General features: G+C 38.0%; 1 protein-coding gene across 2 annotated transcripts in view; it reads right to left on the reverse strand.

Moving 5' to 3' along the window:
- The window catches only part of SPAST (spastin), a 51,193-nt gene that overhangs the window by 15,047 nt on the left and 21,237 nt on the right, over positions 1-14,909 (reverse strand). For both annotated transcript variants that reach the window (XM_042933299.1, XM_042933298.1), the window contains exons 4-7: positions 10,947-11,042; positions 5,438-5,625; positions 4,727-4,860; positions 4,163-4,256 (exon numbers count right to left, since the gene is read on the reverse strand). In XM_042933299.1, coding sequence (XP_042789233.1) covers positions 4,163-4,256; positions 4,727-4,860; positions 5,438-5,625; positions 10,947-11,042 — 512 coding nt within the window. The remainder of the gene's footprint in view (positions 1-4,162; positions 4,257-4,726; positions 4,861-5,437; positions 5,626-10,946; positions 11,043-14,909) is intronic.

Here is a 14,909-nt window from a genome sequence, read left to right on the forward strand (position 1 = left end):
GAACTGCTTGAAAGTTTGTATGAGGAACAACTAAACTGAGGTGCCCACCCCCCCTACCAAGATCACCAAGATCCAAGTACTCCTCTTTCACAAACAAAGGAGGCAAAAATTTTGTCCTTTAGAGATATTAAACCTGAGTCTCCAGACTCAAAGACACCAGGCATGGCAGAGAGTCAAGTGTGAAGCACGAGACTGATATCACTTTGCTTAATAGTGAAAGAGTATGTATTTTTAAGTTGAACCATATGAAATGGCTAATACTTAAAAAAAATATTTTTTATTGTTTATATATTTTAGAGAGAGAGAGCACGAGTCATGGAGGGGCAGAGAGAGAAGGGGACAAAGGATCTGGCAGATATTCAACTTTCAAAAAAGTATTTATTTTGGGGGCACCTGGGTGGCTCAGTCGGTTGAGCGTTTGACTTCAGTTCAGGTCATGATCTTGTGGTTCATGAGTTTGAGCCCCACTTCGGGCTCTGTGCTGACAGCTCAGAGCCTGGAGCCTGCTTCAGATTCTGTGTCTCCCTCTCTCTCTGCCCCTCCCCTGCTCATGCTCTGTCTCTCTCAAAAATAAGTATTAAAAAAAATGATTACAATACTATAATACTATAATCCATGAAGTTGCAAATGGCAAGCTTTCATTCTTTTTGATTGCCGAGTAATACTCCATTGTATGTACACACACACACACACACACACACACACACACAACATCTTTATCCATCAATGGACATTTGGGTTCTTTCCATATTTTGGCTATTGTTGATAGTGCTGCTGTAAACATGGGGGTGCGTGTGCCTCTTCGAAACAGCACACCTGTATCACCTGGATAAATACCTAGTCGTGCAATTGCTGGGTTGCAAAGTAGTTCTATTTTTAATTTTTTGAGGAACCTCCATACTGTTTTCCAGAGCGGCTGCACCAGTTTGCATTCCCACCAGCAGTGCAAAAGAGATCCTCTTTCTCCGCATCCTCGCCATAATCTGTTGTTGCCTGAGTTGTTAATGTTAACCATTCTGACAGGTTTGAGGTGGTATCTCATTGTGGTGTTGATTTGTATTTCCCTGATGACAAGTGATGTTAAGCATTTTTTCATGTGTTGGTTGGCCATCTGGTTGTCTTCTTTGGAGAAGTGTCTATTCACATCTTTTGCCCATTTCTTCGCTAGATTGGTTTTTGGGTGTTGAGTTTAAGAAGCTCTTTATAGATTTTGGATACTAACCCTTTATCTGATATGTAATTTGCAAATATCTTCTCCCATTCTGTCAGTTGCCTTTTGGTTTTGCTGATTGTTTCTTTTGCTGTGCAGAAGCTCTTTATTTTGATGAGGTCCCAATAGTTCATTTTTGCTTTTGTTTCCCTTGCCTCAGGAGACGTGTTTAGTAAGAAGTTGCTGCAGCTAAGATCTAAGAGGTTTTGCCTGCTTTCTCCTCGAGGATATTGATGGCTTCCTGTCTTCCATTTAGGTCTTTCATCTATTTTGAGTTTATTTTTGTGTATGGTGTAAGAAAGTGATCCAGGTTCATTTTTCTGCATGTCGCTGTCCAGTTTTCCCAACACCATTTGCTGAAGAGACTGTCTTGATTCCATTGGATATTCTTTCCTGCTTTGTCAAAGATTAGTTGGCCATATGTCTGTGAGTCCATTTCTGGGTTTTCTATTCTGTTCCACTGATCTGAGTGTCTGTTTTCATGTCAATACCATACTGCCTTGATGATTACAGCTTTTTTCCTTTAATTTTCTTTTTAACATTTACTTAATTTTGAGAGACAGAGAGAGAGTATGAGCAGGGGAGGGGCAGAGAGAGAGGGAGACACAGAATTCGAAGCAGGCTACAGGCTCTGAGCTGTCAGCACAGAGCCCGACGCGGGGCCCGAACTCACAAATCGCGAGATCATGACCTGAGGCGTAGTCGGACGCTCAACCTACTGAGCCACCCAGGCGCCCCGATGATTACAGCTTTGTAATTCTACTTGACGTCCAGGATTGTGATGCCTCCAGCTTTAGTTTTCTTTTTCAAGATTGCTTTGGCTATTTGGGTCTTTTCTGGTTCCACACAAATTTTAGGATTGTTTGTTCTACCTCTGTGAAGAATGTTGGTGTTATTTTGATAGGTATTGCATTGAATATGTAGATTGCTTTGGGAAGTATTGACATTTTAACAATATTTGTTCTTCTTATCCAGGAGCATGGAATATTTTTCCATTTTTTTTGTCTTCTTCAATTTCTTTCATTAGCTTTCTAATGTTTTCAGTGTATAGGTTTTTCACCTCTTTGGTTATATTTATTCCTAGGTATTTTACGGTTATGCCCACATTTTAACTGGTCATTTGTTTTCTTACTGTGCAGTTTTAAAAGTTCTTTGTATATATTTGGATACCAGTCCTGTATCATGTAATATGTTTTGCAGAGATTTTCTCCTGGTCTGTGGCTTGTCTTCTCATTCTCTTAACATCTTTCACAGAAAAGTTTTTAATGTTAATTAAGTTCAACTTACCAATTTTTCTTTTAAGGATCATGCTTTTGGTGTTATATCTAATATGCTATCCTCAAACCAAAAGATCACCTAGATTTTTTTTCCTATATTATCTTCTAGGAGTTTTACAGTTAGGTTTGCCTTTCACATTTAGGTCTGTAACCAATTTGAATTAATTTTTATGAAAGGTGTAAAAGTACAGTTCTAGAATTATTTTTCACATGGATGCCTATTTGTTCCAGCACCATTTGTGGAAAACACCATAGTTTCTCCATCAAATTGCTTTTGTGCCTTTGTCAACTGATGATATTTGTGTCTCTTGTGTTTCTGGGCTCTCTAGTCTGTTCTACTGATCTATTTGTCTATTCTTTTGCCAAAGACACACTATCTTGATTACTGTGGCATTTTTTTTTGTTTTTAACATTTTCTGGTTTTACTTTGATATAACAGACATGACGCTAAGCTAAACGTGTACAGTATGATTTGATACATACATATATTGAACAATATTTACCAAAATAAGGTTAGTTAACACACCCTTCACTTCACACAATTATCATTTTTTTGTTGTTGTTACAACGAGAACAAACAAACAGATACATAATCATAAATACAGAGAACAAACAGGTGGTTGCCAGAGGGGAAGGAGTTGAGGGGTGAGCAAAACTGGTGAAGGGAATTAAGAGGTACAAGCTTCCCGTTTTAAAATAAGTAAGTCACAGGGATGAAAACACAGCATGGGGACTATAGACAGTTCTACTGTAGTAACATCGTATGGTGACAGGTGATAACTATATTTATCATAATGAGCACGGCTTAATGTACAGAGTTGTCAATGTTGTACACCTGAAACTGAAATAACATGGTATCTCAACTCTACTTTGACAGAAAATAGTTCTTCAAACTTCATAATTTTATCTTAACTTCCCTTGTCTGCAGTATGATTTGTCTCTTAATTTTAAATTCCTCTTCCCTTGATATAAAAATTATTTTCTGTTACCTACTTTTCCCTCAGAATGTTAAAAATAGATTGGTTATTAGGAACCATTATAGTCATTCTCCTCTAATAACCGGTCAACATCAATTGCTAATGTTTTTTTCAAAAAAAAAAAAAATTTTTTTTAACGTTTATTTATTTTTGAGACAGAGAGACAGAGCATCAACGGGGGAGGGTCAGAGAGAGAGAGACACAGAATCTGAAACAGGCTCCAGGCTCTGAGCTGTCAGCAGAGAGCCCCGACGCGGGGCTCGAACTCACGGACCACGAGATCATGACCTGAGCCGAAGTCGGCCGCTTAACCGACTGAGCCACCCAGGCACCCCTGTTTTTTTCTTTTTAAAAACATCAAATGGGGGCGCCTGGGTGGCTCAGTCGGTTGAGCGTCCGACTTCGGCTCAGGTCACGATCTTGCAGTTTGTGGGTTCGAGCCCCGCGTCGGGCTCTGTGCTGACACCTCAGAGCCTGGAGCCTGCTTCAGATTCTGTGTCTCCCTCTCTCTGACCCTCCTCTGTTCATGCTCTGTCTCTTCCTGTCTCAAAAATAAATAAAACATTTAAAAAAAAAAAAAAAACATCAAATGAATTATATGAATTAATCAGTCTAGCACAGCTCACACATTTCTTTACTGCTAGTATGGATTCAGCAATGAATGATGCTACAGGAAAATGATAATATAAAGTGCTTACCTCAGGCCTTAGAGAAGGAAGAATAACAATTTCTTGCAAGGCTTGTTTTGCCAACTCTTGTCCAGCTATATCATCAAATTTAACAGCTGTTCCACTAAGAAAGAGAATTACAGTTAGCTCCACAACAAAATATGCTTCAGTTACTACCATATGAAATAAAGTTATTTTTTTGAAATACAGTTATTTTTATGTTAACTGTGAAATTATAATTAAATCGGTAAAACAATGGTTTTCTGCATTTACTGTAACTGAAAACATAAAAATTAAATAAGTATATTAGACAAGATACTTTATTTTTTTAAGTTTATTTGAGAGACAGACACATACACACACACGGAGAGAGAGAATCTCAAGCAGACTCTGTGCTGTCAGCATGGAGCCCAATGTGGGGCTTGAACTCACAAACTGTGAGATCATAACCCGGGATGAAATCAAGAGTCGGTCGCTTAACAGACCAAGGCTTCCAGGTGCTCCTAGACAAGATATTTGTTATCTATTTTACTTATATTAAATAAATTCAAAACTAAAACCATTAAATGAAACACTTTAGATGGCAAAACTTACTTGTCCACAATTTCGTTCATTATAAGGTTAGCAAGGTTGCTGTCCACATTCCTAAAATTCTTCAAGTCTTTCTTTTTGCGAACAGCAGTTGTAGGGGTAGAAGGTTTGTTTGTTCTGTTTGTTTTTGGTGTACTCTTAAAGGACACAAAATTATAATGTAAAAATACAAACAACAGTTTTCACAAGTAAATTAACCTCAAAGTTCACAGAATTAAAATCTTAACAATAGGAAAAAGGATATAAAAAACCCAAAACTGTGTATTTACTCCAATGCAAAATGGTATTAACTACAGAACTACATTTGGCATGAAGTGGGCTTACAAGAGGATTTAATACAGAAAGATTTAGATACCATAAAATAAAAAGACCCTATGATAATTTTGATTATTGTTAGAATTCTAACAAAACTCTGTGGTTAATGTTATAAAACATGTACATATATTTAAACAACTGAGTAACAAATTTAAAATGAACTCTATAGCATTACATAAAACAGACTGGATAAGCAGTTTACTACACAATACCGAATTAGGTCCAAAGGGAGTTAAAGTAAGATTTACTTTTTAATAGCAAGTTGTCCTTACAGATTTTTTTCTTGTAGATTAAAAAAAAAATTACATTCCGCTTGTATAAACTTATCAATGCTTTAAGATATTATAAAGTATTTGTTATTATCTTAAGCAAGCAATTAAAGTTACTATCTCCAAATACCTTATGAGTTCCAGCTGCAGGACCAGGTCCCTGTCTCACTCCAGAAACCATGGATAAACCACTACAACTAGGTGCTCTGTGGTGGCCTGAAAGACCTGTGGATCCAGTTTTCATAACTGTTTTTGAACGAGGCAGTGAATTACTAGTGTGTGTCAAGGGATCTTTTCTTTTCGGAACAGCTCCACTTTCTATCAAAGAAAAAGTACAATCATCATGGATAGAAAACTGCGGCTAAACATTATAAAATAAAGATGGGTACAAATTTGCAAAAGTAAGCTAAATACTATTTTTTTTTACATTAGCAATATTTCAAAATAAGATTTCAATTAGACTATCTACTAGGATGGTCATGGGGTTATCACTTGGTGGACAAGATTATGGGTATTTAGGTTTTTCCTTTTCCTGATGTATAATAGTCTTATAAGGAATATTTATTTGTAATAAAAAGAACCACATTTATTTGTGGGGACAGGAGGAGGACATAAGAAGATTACCCAAAGTTGCTGAATATTTAAAAAACAAAATGCAATAAAGGCATTAAAATTATGTTGTAGAAGAAGTGGGGGGGGGGGGGTGGGGAACACTGCATTACCTTGTTCCAAACTTTCAAGACTATAAAATAGTATGAAAGTCCACAGTCTGTGCCCACCAAAGGAAATAATCAATTAATTTAATATCAATCAATTTTTAATTTAAAGGGTACAAAGACGTGGTTTTTATATGCTGAGTATTCTATGTGCTGTATATATGTAAATAAACACATATAAAACATTTTCAATTAAGCTTAAAAGGTTACCTGACCTATCTATATTGCACTTCTACATACGTTACAGGCTTTCAAATGTTCAAATCTTACTACTTCTAATATTTTTATATACTCCCTAACAAACATCAGTTTATTAGTAACAATGTTTACAGTAAAGACAAATGTTAAATCAGTCAGCAAATTAGAACAGCCTAAAGACAAAAACCTTATTTTTGTGTTTTTCATCAAATCCAAGTGTTTTAAGGAAACTCAAAGGAAGAGAACTTTAGAGTAGAGAAAGGTGATCAAGAGGTTCTTCCAGTAAATAAATGTAAAGTTCTGAACCATATGTTCAAAGAACTAGTGGACAGTGACCCTAAAGGACAAAGCAGGAAAGCAATCTAGAAAAGGGGAAAATAATAAGGAAAGCAAAGGTGTGAAAAAAGAGCAAAATCTGCTCTTATTGTCACAAACTGAACAAAGCAATGTTTACTTTCATAAAATTTAAGTCCTGGACATGAAACTAATACTGAAAAAGTCACCAATAAAACTAGCCAAGATGTCACAGAACTTAGGAAATGAGTATCTGTCCCCCACCCCAAAATAAAAAAGCATGTGAGATAAGATAAAGATTCATTTCAGAGGGAAAAAAGGAGAGGGAGGGGTGCGTGAGTGGCTCATTCAGTTAAGCGTCTGACTCTTGATTTTGGCTCAGGTCATGATCTCTCAGTTTGTGAGTTTGAGCCTTGTGTCAGGCTCTGCGCTAAAAGTGCAGAGCCTGCTTGAGATCCTCTCTCTCCGTGTCTCTCTGCCCCTCCCCTACTCAAGCTCTTTCTCTCTCTCTCTCAAAATAAATACACGTTAAAAAAAAAAGAGTGGAGAAGAATTTCTTCAGACAGTAAGCATACAGTCCTAAGATTGTAAGTGAATAGAAATTTCCACAAGGAACTAAGAGAACAGACAGCACACTTTTCATAAAAAATAGCAAAAGTTTAGTAGGCGACAGAGTAGGTAGGTTCAAAACACGGTAGCAAAAAAAAAGTGTTAACCTATTATCATTAAAAAAAATTTTTTTTTAAGTTTATTTTTGTGAAAGAGAGAGAGAGAGACAGTACGAGCAGGGGAGGAGCAGAGAAAGAGGGAGACACAGAATCCAAAGCAGGCTCCAGACTCTGAGCTGTCACCCAGACCCCAACACAGGGGTCAAACTCACTAGCCGTGAGATCATGACCTGAGCCGAAGTCGGACACTTAACCAACTGAGCCACCCAGGCATCCCAGGATTACTATCTTTCTTTACAAGCCTTTCAGTATTTCTTTTCTAATCAACCTTTTGAGGTATAATCTATGAGTAATAAATTGCATCCATTTAAAGTGTATAATTTGATTGAGTTAATAAAGATATACTTTAAAGATGACAGGATGCCTGGGTGGCTCAGTAGGTTAAGCATCCAACTCTTGATTTTTGCTCAGGTCATGAGCTCATGGGTAGTGGGACTGACCCCTGCCTCAGGCTCTGTGCTGGCTGTGGAGGCTGTTTGGGATTCTCTCTCTACCTCTATCTCTGCTCCTCCCCCTCACACTTTCCCTCTCAAAATAAATGTTAAAAAAAAAAAAAAAAAGATGAAATAGCCACTAAAATCAAGATACAAAATGTTTCCATCCTACCCAAAAGTTTCTTTGTACTCATTTGCACTGCATCCCTTATTGCCCCTGGCCCTACACAAACACTCATATGCTTTCTGACAATGTTGGGGTCACCTGATTTAGTAGTTTCTATTGATCTAGGATCAAGGTCATTGAATCTCTCATATGACATCTCCAATATGCTGTTGAGGTTATCTAGTAATTTTTTTTTATTTTAGCAAGTATACTTTTCAACTTTAGAATTTCCATTATCTTTATTGTATAGTATGTTATGTGCTAAGTAAGATCACAGGTTTGCTAACTGATGCCGTATTTTTTTTTTATTTAAAAAAAATTTTTTTTAACGTTTATTTATTTTTGAGACAGAGAGAGATAGAGCATGAACGGGGGAGGGTCAGAGAGAGAGGGAGACACAGAATCTGAAACCGGCTCCAGGCTCTGAGCTGTCAGCACAGAGCCCGATGCAGGGCTCGAACCCACAAACTGCAAGATGGTGACCTGAGCTGAAGTCGGACACTTAGCCGACTGAGCCACCCAGGCGCCCCCTGATGCCGTATTTTAACTCTTTGAACACATTTAATAATAGCTGCTCTTAAGTCTTTGCTACATCAACAACTGGGCCCATTCAAGAGTCAATTTCTATTGACTGATTCTTTTCTTACAAAAAAAATTTTTTTTAATGTTTATTTATTTTGGAGAGAGAGAAAGAGAGAGAGAGTGTGAGCAGAGGAGAGGCAGAGAGAGGGAGGCCCAGAATCTGAAGCAGGCTCCAGGCTCTGAGCTGTCAGCACAGAGCCCAACGTGGGGCTTAAACTCACAAACTGTGAGATCATGACCTGAGTTGAAGCCGGACACTTAACCGACTGAGCCACCCAGGCACCCGTGACTGATTCTTTTTTTTTTTTTTAATTTTTTAATGTTTATTTGTTTTGAGGGAGAGACAGAGCACAAGCAGGGGAGGGTCAGAGAGAGAGGGAGACACAGAATCCAAAGCAGGCTCCAGGCTCTGCGCTGTCAGAACAGCGCAGCCCGATGTGGGGCTCGAACTCAAGAACCGCAAGATCATGACCTGAGCCGAAGTCAGCCGCTCAACTGACTGAGCCACCCAGGCGCCCCTGATTCTTTTCTTAAGTAACGGTCACACTTTCTTATTTCTTTGCATGTCTAGAAATTCTGAGTTGAAAACTGGACACTACAGATAACACACTGAAGTAATATGTAGACTTTAGCATAACTATTTCCTAAGAGAGATGAAATAACTCATCCATGTGAAACATCACAGAATATTCCAGGAGTGTGTGACACTCGTAAAACAGGCCTGACTGAGCAAGTTCATTGACTAGGACTCGATGGGTATCAAATACCAGTGCTGCATTAATTAGCTGTGCAGTTGGTAAATACCCCCATCAAGAAAACAGGATAAAACAGATCACTATGGGAGGGGGGATGGGCTAAATGGGAAAGGGGCACTAAGGAATCTACTGCTGAAATCATTGTTGCACTATATGCTAACGAATTTGGATATAAATCTTAAAAAATAAAAATAAATAAATAAATATAAAAACTGATCGCTAGGGATTTGAAATAAGATGGTTTGATTTTTTAACATAGGTATCAGGAAGAGAAAGTTGCTTTTTTGTTTTGTTTTGGGTTTCTTGCATGGCAGAAAAATACAATGGGATCTCACATGTGAAATGAAGTAGAAGAGAAGCAAGAAAACAAGGCAAAGGCATACCAGCTCTTCAGGGCTAGAAAATTTTGCTGTTTACATTGGTGGATTATTAGGATCTCAAATTTATGTCTTAGAAACTTAATTATTTATATGTGGTAAATTCTTACATTTCTTGGTTTTTAAAAAAAGTTCCTTATGAAAATGTCAGCTCTTCATAGCTGGGCTGAGAGAAACAGGCAAAATATTTATTTCTAAATTAGAAATGGTGTTTTAAATCATGTACAGGAAGGGGGGCACCTGGGTGGCTCAGTTGATTAAGCGTCTGACTCCGGTCGGTCATGATCTTGCGGTTCCTGAGTTTAAGCCCTGCATTGGGCTCTGTGCTGACAGCTCAGAACCTGGAGCCTGCTTCAGCTTCTGTGTCTCCCTCTCTCTCTGCCCCTCCCCTGCTTGCACTATGCCTCTCTCTCTCAAAAATAAATAAACCTTAAATATTATTTTTTTAAATCATGTACAGGGAGGAAAAGGAATACAACCAGTCACAAGGGGCTCTGTACTAGAAGACCAAACCAAAATGAGAACTCCATAAGAGAGAAGTAAAGCCAGAAGGGAACGATTTGATAACCTATTGTCTCCAGTCCACTTACCTTAATTCTTCTTAATTGAAGTCTTGAAGGTTTGTATTATGTATGAATAAAGAAGACAGTTGTCTTATAGTCTAAACTAAGGTTTTTCTGCTACAAATTGAACAAAGCAATGTTTACTTTCATAAAATTTAAGCCCTGTACATGAAACTAATGCTGAAAAAGTCACCAATAAAACTAGCCAAGATGTCAGAGAACTTAGGAAATGAAGATCTGCTGTAAGCTTCTGTAGGAGCTGATACCCCAAAGTTCGTGGAAAACAAATTTAACCCATAGTTAATAATAGTATTCTAATGTTTCCCCTTACTATGTGAACTCAGCTTCAAATTTTTCCTAAGGTACTATGATAAAACGTTCATGCATAGTAATTAAAATTGTAGAATTAAATATGTGCAATTAATATTGATATTTAACAAAGAGAAATTAAAATTTCTGACTTAAAAAACACCACTTCATGAAAACTTGGTACAGGTATGCATGAAAAAAACCACAAATGCTGAAAATGCAACAGAAACAAAAGAATATTTTAATAGCTTAGGAAAATGAACCTTCATATTTTATACTCTCAAAAATGGGTGGTTGCAAAATAAGCAAATAAAGCGTGTTGAGAACGGTTATATCCTATTTGCTACATATTTATATACCATGAATGACAGGGATACTGTATTTTCAACACAGCCCTGTGAAAACAAAAGCCAACGAAATAAACCATTATAAAATCAAATCAACATTATCAAGTTATATAGGACTCTACTCTGCATGCAAGCTTTATTATCTTCCATGTTAGTTAACCTAAACCCACCTGACTGGAGATGTCCATTGCGGCATGTCAAGTTAGTACTGTCATTATAGACATCCGTTTGGGACTTGGAAAATTGCAAAACTGGTTGCAGCTTCTCTATGCAACAGAGGCAGGTAAAAAAAAGAACAAAATAAATAAAAAGCAAAAACACATAATGAAAAAATAAGATGTACATGTGAAAATAAAAAGTAATTCAAGGTGTTAGAAGATGAAGGATTTTGGCATTTATATAAAATTATCTTAAAAATATCATTAGTAAAAACTCAGACATTAAAATAGCAACAGAAGTTCACAACTGGCTATTTTCAAAATATGCTTTATATAGGTGTTGTAACCTGAAGCAGGTTTCATATTACCACTATCACCAGCAAATATTTTCTGAGTATCTAATATACCCACATCATTATGTAGGGGAATAGCCTGGAGACAAAAAAATGAATATTGTTTTTATCATCCAGATACTTCTTTAACATGGCTGGCAACTTACAACACAATTTTTTTTTTTTATTTTTCATTTTTTTTACAACACAAATATATTAAAAAAAAAAAAAAGATTGTATAGGAGCACCTGGGGTCGCTCAGCTGATTAAGCATACAACTCTTGATTTCAGCTCAGGTCATGATCTCATGGTTCATGGGTTCAAGCTTGGGATCCTCTCTCTTCCTCTCTCTCTGTCTCTCCCCTTCTCGCTTGCACTCTCTCTCTCTCTCTCTCAAAAATAAATACATTTTTAAAAAGAAAAAAAAAGACTGTTTCAATCCTACCCTCAATTTCAAGTAACGACAAATCCTCTCAAGACCCAGGTCGCTATGTCTAGCACCTCAGGCCCAGGAGGGTACCATTTTGTGCTATCTTGCCCCTCTCTATCACTGATGCACTACCATTTCCCCATTCAAGTCATCCATACTACTAGTTGACCCTGTTTACCCTGCTTCACCACTTACCAGCATGAACTTGCTTTAGCCTCAGTTTTCTGAGGGTCTCAAAGATTAAACAAAATAATATACAGGAAGAACCTGCTATGTGCCCCTATTCATCACAGGGGCCCAATTCTTACCATAATTATTTTGTTGCAGTACTCCCAACTGTCATACTGATTCTTTTCTTCTGTACTAGGAGCTCAATGAATATACGAAAAAATGTAGCACATACATACTAACTCTCCTAAACTTTCATTTCTAAGGTCAGACAAGCAGGCGCCATGCTTGGTTTATGGTACAACCACACATGCCTTTGGGACAGGTTAAATAGCAGCTACCCTTTCTGCACAAAGCACAAAGTACTGAACTGTTTTTGTATCCTAGAACTGGCTGATACAATATACCTTGGAGCTTTTTGCTGTTGTTGTTAGTTAACAGATAGGTCATCTGATTTTTCTCAATGATAATACTTTTCAAATCAATGAGAAAGAAACCATTTATGTTGGTAATAGACATAACTTAGAAAAAAACTGTAAATATCTTCTTTATCAATTAACACTCCCTTCACTGAAATGTAACAAGAAGATCACGTATACATTCATTACATACTAAACATAAAGTAACTAACTCCTTGGTTTTGATAACTAATAACTAGGAATAAAAAGCCAGAGAAGTTGTTTTGGTGTGTAGGGTTTAGATTTATAGGTGTGGAAACACACATATACACAATACTACTATACTGCTAATATGAGCTTGCTCCAATTCATTTTTGTTAAAGAAAGTAAACTTAGTTTAATGCTTCTGTTTAGAATCACTAAGGTTGTATAGATTCATTAATGATTTAAAATAAAAGCATCACCTTGCTTCTTGGCTCCCACACAACCATCCGAGTCATCTACTTTATTAAAAGGAAAATATTACCACGTAACTTTTCTGTTTAAAACCCTTTAGCAGCTTCCCACTGCCCACAGACCAGAGCTCAAACCTCTTGCTATATAACATTAAGGCCCTCCATGATCTGCCTGCATCTCTCATACTGGAGTAATCCTATGTTCACTTCTTCTCCAGCACCCTTCCCTACTTGCCATGCTATTTCTTACCCAGAACCTCTGTTCATACTGTTACTTCTTCCTGAAATGTCTTTTCTTCCAAACATTCTTTACAGCTTTGTCTTTTTTGGGGCACTTAGGTGGCCCAGTTAGTTAAGTGTCTGACTCTTGGTTTTGGCTCAGGTCATGATCTCACAGTTCGTGAGTTTGAGCCCCGCATCAGGCTCTCAGGCTCTGTGCTGACAGTGCAGAGCCTGCTTCGGATTCTCTCTCCCTCCCTCTCCCTCTCTCCCTCTCTCCCTCTCTCCCTCTCTCCCTCTCCGTCTCCCTCTCCCCCTCCCCTGCTCGTACTCTTTCTCTCAAAATAAATAAACTTAAAAAAGAAATAAAAGTAATTTAAAAAAGAAAGCTTTATCTTTTTTAATCTCCCCTTTAGGTTTCACTTCTTCCAGGAATATTTCTCAGACACCTATTTTCCACCTCTATAAAATATTTGTACACCTCGTCCTGCAGTAATGATGATTCATCTATTTATGTATCTGCCTCAGCCAATATATCATGAGAGCCTTAAAGAGAGGAATGTTATATCCAGTATGTCAGTATATCTATCTGGTCAACCTTCATACATAATTATAATCCTACCACTTGTTACAATTTCTCCTCATATTATGCTGGTCCAAGCCTCCATCATTTTTCTCCTAGCTTACTACAATTCAATAGTGATCCAACTTGTTCTCCCTGGCTCTACCCTTGGAGCCTATTAGCAAGGTGATCTTTTCAAAATTTAAGTCAGAGAGGTGACTGGGTGGCTCAGTCAGTTAAGCATCTGACTTCAGCTCAGGTCATGATCTCACTGTTTGTGGGTTCAAGCCCTGTACTGGGCTCTGTGCTGACAGCTCAGGGCCTGGAGCCTGCTCAGATTCTGGGTCTCCCTCTCTCTCTGCCCCTCCCCTGCTCACACTCTGTCTCTCTTTCTCTCTCAAAAATAAACATTTAAAAAAAATATAAGTCAGATTATGTCATTCCTTTCCTAAAAATCCTGTAACTGCTCCTCTTTTCAGAGATGGCAAAAGTTCAAATCTTTATGGTGGCCTATAAGGCCCTGCTTGTTAGGATGAACCTCCCTGCCCCATCAGTTCTCTTACCCCCTCTCTACCATACTCTCCTGGCTGGGGCACACTGCCCTCTTTGCTTCTTATCAGACACACCAGGTATGTTTTCTTAAGGTTTTACATCAGCTCTTCTCTCTGGACCATTCTTCTCCCAGAGACCTGCATGGCTAACTCCTGTCATCTTTTCAAAGAGGTGTAATTAACCATCCTATTTAAAACTAAAAGCTCAAACCACCTCCCATCCACTCCTAATCCCCATTACTATGTTTTATTTTTTTTTTTTTTCCACATAGTTATCATCTTCCAACATACTGTATAACTTAATTCTTTTTTATGTTTATTCCCTACTGTCAGTCTTCCCCCTGCTGGAATAAAAACTCTATGAAGGATGGATCCTTGTCTATACCCTAACATTTATATGTAGAACATGGTAATCACCCAAAAACTATTTGCTGAGGGGCACGTAGGTGGCTCAGTTGGTTAAGCGTCTGACTTCAGCTCAGGTCATGATCTCGGGATTTGTAAATCGAGCCCCATGTGTGGCTCCACGCTGACAGTGCAGAGCCTGCTTGGGATTCTCTCTCTCTCTCTCTCTCTCTCTCTCTCTCTGTCCTCCCCCGCTTGTGCACTCTCTCCCTCAAAATAAATAAAGTTAAAACAAACAAACAAACAAACATTCGAGGGGTACCTGGGTGGCTCAGTTGGTTAAGTGTCCGACTTTGGCTCAGGTCATGACCTCATGACTCGTGAGTTCAAGCCCCACATTGGGCTCTGTGCTGACAGCTCAGAGCCTGGAGCCTAGTTTGGATTCTATGTCTCCCTCTCTCTCTGCCCCTCCCCTGCTCACACTCTCTCTCTCTCTCTCTCACCAAAATAAATAA

The sequence above is a fragment of the Panthera leo genome, chromosome A3, assembly GCF_018350215.1.
Source record: "Panthera leo isolate Ple1 chromosome A3, P.leo_Ple1_pat1.1, whole genome shotgun sequence".
NCBI classification, from domain to species: domain Eukaryota; kingdom Metazoa; phylum Chordata; class Mammalia; order Carnivora; family Felidae; genus Panthera; species Panthera leo.